Source organism: Lipotes vexillifer, unplaced genomic scaffold (genome assembly GCF_000442215.2).
Source record: "Lipotes vexillifer unplaced genomic scaffold, Lipotes_vexillifer_v1.1 scaffold1429, whole genome shotgun sequence".
Taxonomy (NCBI): domain Eukaryota; kingdom Metazoa; phylum Chordata; class Mammalia; order Artiodactyla; family Lipotidae; genus Lipotes; species Lipotes vexillifer.
This window is the reverse complement of record NW_006787152.1, coordinates 665,929-677,255: the sequence shown is the minus strand read 5'-3', so window position 1 is coordinate 677,255 and position 11,327 is coordinate 665,929. Positions and strand designations below refer to the sequence as shown.

The 11,327-nt window shown below is 32.0% G+C and overlaps 1 protein-coding gene across 2 annotated transcripts in view; it reads left to right on the top strand.

Moving 5' to 3' along the window:
* VPS13A (vacuolar protein sorting 13 homolog A) overlaps positions 1-11,327 on the top strand; it is a 153,277-nt gene that overhangs the window by 124,918 nt on the left and 17,032 nt on the right. Inside the window, exon 46 of one of the 2 annotated variants that reach the window (XM_007459888.1) lies at positions 734-1,324. The exons of the other annotated variant lie outside the window; for it this stretch is intronic. Coding sequence (XP_007459950.1) covers positions 734-811 — 78 coding nt within the window. The 3' untranslated portion in view covers positions 812-1,324. Of the gene's footprint in view, positions 1-733; positions 1,325-11,327 lie in introns of those variants that run through there. 2 annotated transcript variants of the gene reach the window in all.

Below are 11,327 nucleotides of genomic sequence, written 5' to 3'. Positions count from 1 at the left end.
GCAGGAGTATTAAATACAGTATTAGTCGGAATACCTATAGGAATTCACCAGATGCCTTAGGATGTTTGTGTTTGGCATTACTCTCTTACAGGTGTAAGAATTGGGTTGTTGCTTTAGTGGTAATGGTGCTTTTTTTGAATCAAAACTTTACTATTAGCAAACACTTTGAAATATACAAATACCAGTGCTGTGGCAAAGAAGTAGATGACATATAAACAGTATTTCAAATCTCATCTGCCTAGATTTAATCTGATTTAATAATAATGCCCTTAGAAAATATTTAATACTTTCAAATGTTCGTCCTTTTGGTTTCTAATTTTCTAAAAAGGGTGCTCTGTGTTCACTAAATTATATATGCCTATATATGATAATTAAATATGAGATACACTCTTTTATTGTGTACCTTTCTATCTAGAAAGTGGCACATAATTATAGTGCTTCCTAGTAGTCCATTAAAGCTGCCTACTAGAGAAATAGAATAATTCGAACATAGTCACAAAATAATTTACTGGTATCATCAAGCAATTCTATACATTAAGTGTACCAACCAGTGGAGTTTAGTTAAGTCTTATTAGGTTAAGAAATTATATCCATAATTACTGCCCCACTTAGAGCTGAAGTCTTCTTCAAAATTATTGACTTCTTGAACATTTCATAATTTTACATGTTTTCCAAGCAATTTGCCATACTTAACTAACATTTGTGCTTCTTTTTTTCTTTACCATGCTTACAGAAAATTCAGGTCTACAGGGAGTGGATTATGACTCACAGTAGAAGTAGTGATGATGATAATGATGATGATGATGATTAGTCAGATCTGAAATGTTCAAATTCATATGTTCTTTGTCATTTTATGGAATGTTTCATTAACATGTTTTGTATGACTACTACCATAATGCCCATATGGAGTTAAAAGTACGTTTTCCTTTTTAAATGTTTTTCTGTGTATTTTCAAAAACAAAAATTTATGCATTATTTAAGCATGGAAAAATGTATTTTATAGCCAAAGTAGGGCATACCATATATTATAGCATTTGCTTTATGTGTTTTATAGCTTTGTAATAACAGTTTGTCTTTAAGATTTAAAATTAGACAGTTTTTTTTAATGTTCACTAGTTTCATTTTAAATTATCTGTTTATTTGTTAGCAAAATGCTGTTATTAATGTTCTCTGTAAATTTTCTGGGCTGTAATATAATGTAATTGAGTGAAAAAAAAAAGAAAGAAAAAAAAGGAATAGTAATAGCCAGTCAATATTTTATATATATTTAGCATTTTAAAAGCATCTTTGTCAAATTTCTTTTAATAATAATAAACTTATATAACTTGAAGCAATACGAATTTGTTGTTCTATTCCAAAATCATATAGGTTGAACTACTATTATAAGAAACATTCATGATTTGTCATAAAGGTTAGTGAAACAATTTATAGTCTGAGAATGAAGAAAAATGTTCTTTGGTTCTTTTATTTCATTTTATTATGTATACATTTTGTGAAACAGTGAACAAAGTTGGTTTTACAATCATTATATTTACTTATTAGCTTACATATCCGTGTGCTATATCCTTATTATAAAGTGTTATGAATTAATTCAGGACAGAAGAATTGTTATAGTAAGCATAATTATATGTATTTCTTCTAGATAATATTGGGAAAATGTCTATGTTTCTGAAAGATGTATAAGCAAGTCTGTTTTATGTTTTGCATACTGAAGGCTTTTTTTAAAATTTCAAACTTAGATGAAACTTTTTGTTCTATTTTTCTAGTATATCAGATGTACTTAAAAAAAAAAACTTGAAAAAGTTAATGACTGTTAATAGTATGTTTAAACCCTTATGACTGCTCTGCATTTGGATCATCAAAGGAACATTTACCTTAATTTATGTTAAGCATTTTGCTTATAATGAGCTTATATTAGACTGTAGTAGATAATTGCCTTAATTGTTCAGCTTTTGGTTTAATTTATTCAGCCAATGACTTGAGTCTCTTCTAATTCTTAGGTTTATCAAGATTTTATCTCTATAAAGCATTATTCTCTATTTCTTAGAAAATGACTGTTTCAGATTTTTAGTATTGAGCTTACAAAAAAAGAAGCTAAAAAATTTTGCTCTTGAAATTTCTACCTGCCTAGTAGCATTGATTCCAATTAAGTAGAAATCCAGGTTGTGTATGCTAGGACTAAGAAATATGTGAATGTCAAAGAATTTAATTACTGTTTTCATCAAAATATAGTATTCTTATCTTTTTGGAGTAAGTAAATAAATTGAAACAGTGACCGTTAAAATAGTCACTGCTGGTATCAGAGACAATTTGTCTTTGTCTTGCATCCACTGCTCTCTCACCCTTGGTCAAAATCAAGCAAAGTCTGCTTTTATTACTGGAAGCTGGAAAGAACATAGTCTATTGTTATGTATTGTGTATGCCTGAGAAAGGAAGGGTTTGGTAATTTCATTGACTTCTTGATTCCAACTATGCTAAGCATGCAGCCTTTCTAAAGGAGAAAATGCTAACTGCTTGTTTGCAAGAAATTTACTGAGTTTCCTGTGGTTGGTCTGTGACACTTAATTCTACGGTATAGATTTCACAAAGGTCCTTATGAATTTATCCGGGAAAAGTTCTGGATATTTTAGCAGTGCCTTACCATTTTAATGAAAAGAAAATTGGAGGTAGAATTACATTTATTTAAAATCTCGTAAACAGTAAAAAGATTTAAAATAATATTCTAGTAACTAGTAAACTTTGTTCATGTGACCTTAGGGATTCATCCTTAAGTTTTTAGCCCTTAGAAGTGGCGTACATTCTTTTAACAGTATAATTGGCCTTGTTCTTTCTGTTTCTGTTTTCCTGCCCCAGTGAAATAATCTTTTCAAGCTTCTCTGCTGACAGGTATTAATTATTTTTTCAGTTTAAAAGATGTATTTATTATGTTAATTTTATTTGAGAAAAATTTAAGCCTGAGGATTGCTCTATGTTTTCTTGATGGAGAAATAGGACTTGGACAAAAATATCTTCTTACTCCTCATCAAATATATAGAAAATTAGTTCAATTTTGGGACTTTAAATGAGATGAACCGTTCTTTTGTTTGTTTATTAGTGGCCCTGTAATTAATTAGAACTTTAAAAATGGGAGTATCCATCTAATAAAGTCTAGTGAGAAAGCTGAATTTGAAAGATTGACTATGTAATACCACACCTTTCCATATCCTTTAACTTTATTTATATTCCACATTTCTATGTGGTCATTGCCTATGTATAGAAAAAGGGATAAAGGGATAGAGAGTTCTTCTCTCTTCTTTTCTAAGGGAATAATCACTCATTCTCTATTTTCCTTTTTGTCTACTTGACACTTGAATAACATAGTGAAAACTGGCAGGAAGAAGAGTTTATAAAAATCCTAAAATTGTGAACACCTATCATCATGGATAAATAATCTGTTTTTAAGAGCCTATAAATGAAATTAATTGATGCTCACATTGGTATAGATATAGCAAAGTAAATCCAGAGTAATATTACTGACTTTCAATATTCCTTATTGAAAAGGAAGTTGGAATAAATTTCAATTTGCTTCTATTTTTAAAATAATCAGAATTTTATAAGTTTTACCTTTTGAAATTATTCAAAACACATATCATTGATGCAGTGTTGAGTGTTGACTTTAAGGTCATGTTATGAAAATTAACAGATGGAGCCATTTTAGATCTGTGAGTAGGACATCAGAGTTCAACATGAAGTATGTGCTGCTGTATTTTACGTCCCAGGGTCATATACACTATAGAATGTTGTGACAGCTCCTATAGTAGTTGGTCTGATTTAAGTCCCATGGTGAAATTTTGCATGATACTTTTCCTATAGTGATGGGAGGAGGACCAGAAACAACAATCCAACTGTTAACTGAGTACTTTTCTACTGTATCTTCAAGCCACAGTTTTTTCTTTTATAGGTTTCCTTGCATATTTGTAATTTATTGTAGTAGTCCAAAATATTATAGGTCCTATAGGGTCTAAATAAGATACACAAATTATTCATTTAAGTCAAATAATAATTATGATGGATATGTAAAGAGAATGTCAGTTTTATTTATTATCCTATCCCTATACCTTTGAAATAAATGGAGATCAATTAAAAATGTTTAGATTGTTAATGTAATCTTTAATTTCAGTAGATGAATATTCAAGTTTATGAAGTGCAGTGAGTACAAACCATACTATGCAAAACCTTACAGAAAGGCCTGAATCAAAGAAGAATGAAACACATGATTTCAAATAACACAGGCCGTGTTAGGGAGCTAATTAGAATAATTTACGATGGTCATATGTAGGAGTTTATGGCTTGGTTTGTTTTAATGTGGTAGACCTATTTTCATGTCTGTAATTATCTCTCAATCAGTATGATAAATTTATTTAACAATTATTTCGTATCAACCAATATGTATATAGGAATAGTGTACCTCCAAATATCAGCTTTAAAATAAACATTTAATAATTTTGTAAAATTGGTTTTTAATGTAACCATCTTTATTGCATATACATATCCTACGCAGTGAAATGGTAACAAAGATATCTACTGAATTTGCATTATGCTATTTCTTAGAGATCCTTAATTATTTAAGCGTTCAAAATATAGTCATTGTGTTTTTATAAACAGATAATCAGGATAGTATATAGAATTCTTAATTGGGAATGCTATGTTTTTATACTGTAAATTATTATCTATGAATAGCTTGTTAACTATATTATGTCTACAAAGATTCTTTGAATGTATTCAGTAAAACTTGGAGTTTCTTTGAATTAAAAAATTTAGAGACTCGCACTCCATGGAAAAAGGTAAATCTCTCTTGCGGATCACTGGACTAACATTGATTCTCAATCTACAGTTTTAGTATTTTACAAAAGATGTGAAATTTTTCAAAAATTAAAATAGATTATTTTCTACATTGTTAAAGTAATATATGCTCAGTAAAGAAAAATAGGAATGGAAAGGAAAAAACTTACCCTGTCTCCCCACCATTTATTACGGTGTATTTCATTTTTTAATTTTTATTCGTGTAATTATGATTCAAATGTATAAATTTGTTATATATTTTTTATTATTGTAAATTTTTATAAATAGAATTACTATTAACTTCTAAAGAGTAAAAATGTGACCCATTCGGTCCCCAGTGTGGGAAACCTGGTCTTTACTTCTGGAATACATTATCACCAGCAGGACCTTTCTATGTTTTTGTTTGTTTGTTTGTTTTTAATGTATTTATTTATTTATTTATGGCTGTGTTGGGTCTTCGTTTCTGTGCATGGGCTTTCTCTAGTTGTGGCAAGTGGGGGCCACTCTTCATCGCGGTGCGCAGGCCTCTCACTATCGCGGCCTCTGTTGTTGCGGAGCACACTCTCCAGACGCGCAGGCTCAGTAATTGTGGCTCACGGGCCCAGTTGCTCCGCGGCATGTGGGATCTTCCCAGACCAGGGCTTGAACCCATGTCCCCTGCATTGGCAGGCAGATTCTGAACCACTGCACCACCAGGGAAGCCCTCTATGTTTTTATAGTTGATGTAGAAGCTTTTTCTTTTTGATTGAACATATTTTTACCTTTTGACTCTGCCTTTTTTTTTTTAATTTACCCCTTAAATAAATCTTCTCAAAATTCATTTGTGTATGTACATGTATGTATAATCTTTGTGTTTTTCATTGTGTACGGATATTGACAGCTGGGCTGTCCCATGGGGGTAATATTTTTCAACCATTTCAGACATTTAAAAATTTTTTCTGTGTTTTCTTTGAATCTCTTACATCTCTTGCAAAGATATCATAGATGCCATTATATAAGTTGTAGAAGGGAAGCTGTTTTCGTTTGTTGTATATTTCTTTTCTTTCAGAAATTACAAATGTTTATAATTAGCTTAAAACGCTGCCTTAATAGCAATTGGAAGATAACTACCTTCAGCTGATGTGGTCTTTCCCTTTACTTACGGAAGAGAATTACAACTGATCTGGGAAAAAACGGGCTTATCATAGGCAGTCAGATCACCAGAGTAGTGCTGAACATTCTTCCTGGCTTCATCTGAAATTTTGAGTAAGTGGACAAGAACTAGGAGATAAAGGCCCACTGGGTTTCACTCTTCATTTTTAACTCTTCCTCTCCAGAAGCATACTTCTGAATGGGATGAGAAAACTGAAGAGAGCCAAATTCTGTTATCAAAGCAAATTAGAGTTAGCATCTCAGATAAAGCAGATGCCATGAAAAGATTACCTGTCCAACTTGGATACAATTCTCATACCTCATTAGCTTAATAGAACTCTCTTGGAGAGTCTTTGGCACATCATTTTTTTTTTTTTTTTTTTTTTTTTTTTTTTTTTTTTCCTTTTTGTGGGCCTCTCACTGCTGTGGCCTCTCCCATTGTGGAGCACAGGCTCCGGACGAGCAGGCTCAACGGCCATGGCTCACGGGCCCAGCCGCTCCACGGCATGTGGGATCCTCCCAGACCGGGGCACGAACCCGTATCCCCTGCATCGGCAGGCGGACTCTCAACCACTGCGCCACCAGGGAAGCCCCTGGCACATCATTTTTGAAAGCATATACTTTTGAACATTTAGTAGTAAGTCCCACTAACTTTATTCTGGACCAGTGGACTAACTCATCCCACTTAGAACCTTCCAGAATTACATAAAAATAACTGTGTGAATAAGACTTTGAAATTGTGTCTTTTTCTGGAGGTGATGGTTCATTCCACTTAGGGGAGGTTCCAGTTTTCTCTTTGTCAAAAAAGTGTACAATGAATTTTTAAATTATTTTTTAATCCAGTAACTGAAATGAGACTAATTTGATTACTAAATCTTTTTCAAAAGTTTGTCATCATTTCATCCCACAAATTTATAAATATATTATGGAAGGATAAATATTAAAGTAGAAAATGTAGCACATTTAAAAGAAATAAAAATGTTAAGCTCAGATAGGTTCAACTTGAGTCTTTCTGCTTACTGAGGATATGCAAATAGAGCTAAAATTCTGCAGTAATTTTTAGTTTAAAAGGTCTTTAGGCTTTATTTAGCTAAAGGTGCTAAATTGTAACCTGGGATTCAACCCATGACTTCTCTGCTGATACATGAGAGCCCTACCTTACAATGTCCTTTGGTTACTTTCAACAGCACATAGGTTCTCAACATAACTTGAGCTTAGTAAAGTTCATTCATATTTTAAGTGTGTGCTCTAACAATAATATTGTTAGAAGACTTTATTATAAATTATGAAAAGTCTTTATTAGCCAAATATCCTATGAGAGAAAAGCTGTTGTCTGGCCAAATGAAACAGTTCATCTTCATAGAAAATTAGATTGGAGGCTGCTTTCATTCATCTAAAAACAAAATTTAATATCATCTATAAAAGGAAACGCCATGTGTAGCTTTTTGCCAGTTAAGAGTCTTTAGTTGTAAATTCAAATGAAACTGATATCCTGTCTGGTGATGATTCTGATGAACTGTATATCAGTGAAAATTTACCACTAAAGAATCTTATAGGAAGCAGTATGGAGAAATGTACATTTAGACATTTTGTGCACTTTGAGTCTGAGTTAGTTGTTTATTAGTCTTACTACCTTCCAAAGAGATAATTATCCCTGGGTATTGTATGAAATTGAAGTATTACTGGAGATGTGACACAGCTTGTGAACTATCCGAATCCATATTCCAATGAGCTGTTAAAATGGGATCCCACTTCATCTAGTGGAATATATGTATTTCTTCTATGCTAACTCATTTTGATGGTAAAAATACCTGGGGTGCAGTAATACCGTATGGCTCAGGGCCTAGATTCTGGAACCATGTAAACCTGAATTCAGTACTAGCCTTTCCCTTTTACTAGCTTTATAGTCTTTTATTCTAGTCTGGTCTCATATTCCAGACTATAAAATGAAGATAATTGTAGTACTAACAGTACTTTGGTATATAATACCAAGATAATAGTACCTTGATGGTGTTGCTAGGATTAAAAAGCAAGGTAATATATGTGATTATTAGTACAGTGTCTAATAGGAACTTAATATATTTTCATTATTCCAGATGAATAATAACCAGTGTATGCTGGTTCTGGTCACCATTATTCTATATTCCTCATTTGTCTCCTCTTTGCCAAAATAAAAGCCATCATTAAATTTTGCCTTTTTTTTTTTTCTTTTAAGGTTAATAGAATAGTTAGAATCTTGTGACGGTTTCCACACATTAATTGGTAAGCGATAGAAACAATAAAACATCAGTGATTTGGACTGCTCTGAATTATTTCAGTATTTTGAAAGAAATGTTATTCTTTTCAAGTTTATATAGTATCATGGGTCAGTAAATGTTCAATAGAGGTTCTGCTGGAAATGCATTAGAGAGACTTTTGTAACTATCCATTTGCAGTATATCTGACCAGTTTCTCTGGCTCTTCTTGTAGAATGTATCAGGTACGTTAATTAATGGTCTGCTGTTGTCAGTGCACGTAATTATGTCATGAGCATAATTTTGTCCTTTCTCCAGACTGTTTTAGTTGAACCAGTTGCTGACAATTCACAGCTCTTAAGATAATAGTTTCTCTTATTTGATTTTATGTCACAGTGGTATGCTCAGCTGTCCTGTGTAAGCTGTCAGCATAGTTTATACTTTGGCTGACTGTCAAAATAGCTTATTTGCATGGGAGGAGACAAAGGTATGGGGGGGATTAAACAAAGCCTTATTCCTCTTCAGATTTGATGACACAGTCAATGAGATTCAATTTTTTTTAAAAACCAATTTGCCTCACATAATAAGCTAAATACCAATTCTTCACTTGTGTTTATACTTATTCTGCTATATGTATGAAATCATTGAGCTTTCAGGTAATGAATTTCTACTATATTTGCCCATGAAGCTTAGTTGAATACCTTGTTTTTCCTGGCTATAGCTCTCAGATCTGTTATATTTAAAGTGAATTGATAAAACCATTTTTATCCCTAAGCCTTAATCATATTACTCTAAGGAAGTTATACTTACTGACTACATTTTTCTCTAAAGAGAAGATAACAAGTCATTTATTTATTTACTTCTTAAATAATTGAGAAATGGCAGCATTTACCATTTTAATTTGTTTTGTTTGCCTCCCTGAATTTTGTCATTTTTAAAAGTACACTTAATTTTTTAGTATAATCTGTTGATAAACTTTTCATCTTTCCCCATTGTCTCCAAACTATTCAAATTAGCCAATCTATAAAGCCATTTATTCACTATCCAGTAGATTTTCTTGCTCGTTAGCATTTTGTTCTTTATCTTTTTCATCTAGATGAATTTCATTTTCCTTTCATCACTCATGCTGCTATCTTAAAATATATATATATACATATATATATATATATACACACCTCTGTGAAACTCATCTTCCAAAAGAAACAGATATTGATCAGATTTTGTTTTTGTTTTTTGCTTAACTGTATTCTTATGTTTGCCCAATTTTCTTAAATACATTTGCAGTGAATATTAGCACCTTATATTGTTTGGGATTTAAAGTCTTCCATGTTAGTGATTTGTTCATATCTTATCTTTTCATATTTTGCTTTGTTTTTTCAGAAATGTGTTTGTTATAGAACTGTGCTAATTCATAGCATTTAGATGGTTGGAAAGTGTTAGCAGTGTTTTCTGTATTACTATAGTGGTTAGGTATGTTCTTTTTCTAAAGTACTGGGACTTATCTGGCAGGAAATACGGATATTATTAGAGGATAACCCTGACACAACTGTCTTTCCAGTTCCTACTTTTTGTGTGTTTCTAACGTATAATCAATTTGGTTTGGATTTATTTATATCTAGTACACTAAGGCTTAACATACTCAACTTTTCTAATGCAAAAGGGACCCTTATCAATAACCATACATTTTGTTACCTGTAGGTTCTGACAATTATATATAACGAATGTAGTTTCCTTTGTGCTTCTCTGTTTATTTCTTAAAGTTCTTAAATGATGATGGATAATTCATATATTTTTTTAATGAATAAGGCAAAAAATGCTTTTCCTTTAACACTATAGCATGTAAGTGAGGCTAACATGGCTATTGTACTTGATACTTCAGGCAAATTCATTGATTTTTCTGCCTAACTTTGGTCTTGATGCAAAGACTACATGTGATTCCTAGCCCTGGTTTTGCTAATTCTTCATTTATTTTAAAGGGTATCCCAAATTATTTTAGTAGAAACATTCATACCTAGTATCTGATTGGGGTGAAGGAAGATAAGGTATTAATATTACACTATTTGAACGCTCTTAACCTAAAAACATTAAGCCAGCCTGAGCAGCTTTAGCAGCCTTCCTCAGCAACATCCAGCATCCAGGGATATTGAAGACATTTTTGAGGTACCATGGAAACGTGTGACTGATACTATCATGGTGTAGTGAAAAGCACTGGAATTAGAAGTGAAGAAACCACTTTTTTGAGCCCAGTTTTGCAACTGACAATATGACCCCAAGCAAGTCACTTAAATGGAATCTTAACCTAATAATACAAGGTTGTTGTGAAGATTAGATGGGAAAGACATTTAAATGATCCTCGATTTCTTCATGTGTGAAAAGAAGAGATTAGTTTGGATGAACAATAATATTCCTTGAGGTCTAAAATTCCTGGTTTTCAAAATAATATAAATCATGTTTTGAAAAGTATAAAGCTTCATATGTAGTGAATTTACAGAGTCAAATAATTTGGCAGGAAATTGTGACCAAAGGCATGACATTTGTAGATTCTTTACAGCACGATGAAAGATGATGGCTGATAAGCTATCACATTCTCTCCCATCCTTCTATGGGATTTAGTTCGAAGTTGTAGCTTCTTCTCATTAATGCTGTTCTTATTCCATAGTCGCATGTTTTAATGGAGACTGATCAGCAAAATTTTGCAGTATATTGAGTTATCTTTGATGTTTATTTAAAGATTGACCATTCATGTTTCAAGTGTAAAGTTGTAGCTTCTTCTCATTAATGCTGTTCTTATTCCATAGTCGCATGTTTTAATGGAGACTGATCAGCAAAATTTTGCAGTATATTGAGTTATCTTTGATGTTTATTTAAAGATTGACCATTCATGTTTCAAGTGTTGCATTTAAGGTTTTTGATGAACCAAAAAGCACACTGCATGAATTTCTTTTTTTTTTTTTTTTAATTATTATTTATTTATTTATTTATTTATTTATTTATTTTTTAACATCTTTATTGGGGTATAATTGCTTTACAATGGTGTGTTAGTTTCTGCTTTATAACAGAGTGAGTCAGTTATACATATATATATGTTCCCATATCTCTTCCCTCTTTGTCTCCCTCCCTCCCACCCTCCCTATCCCACCC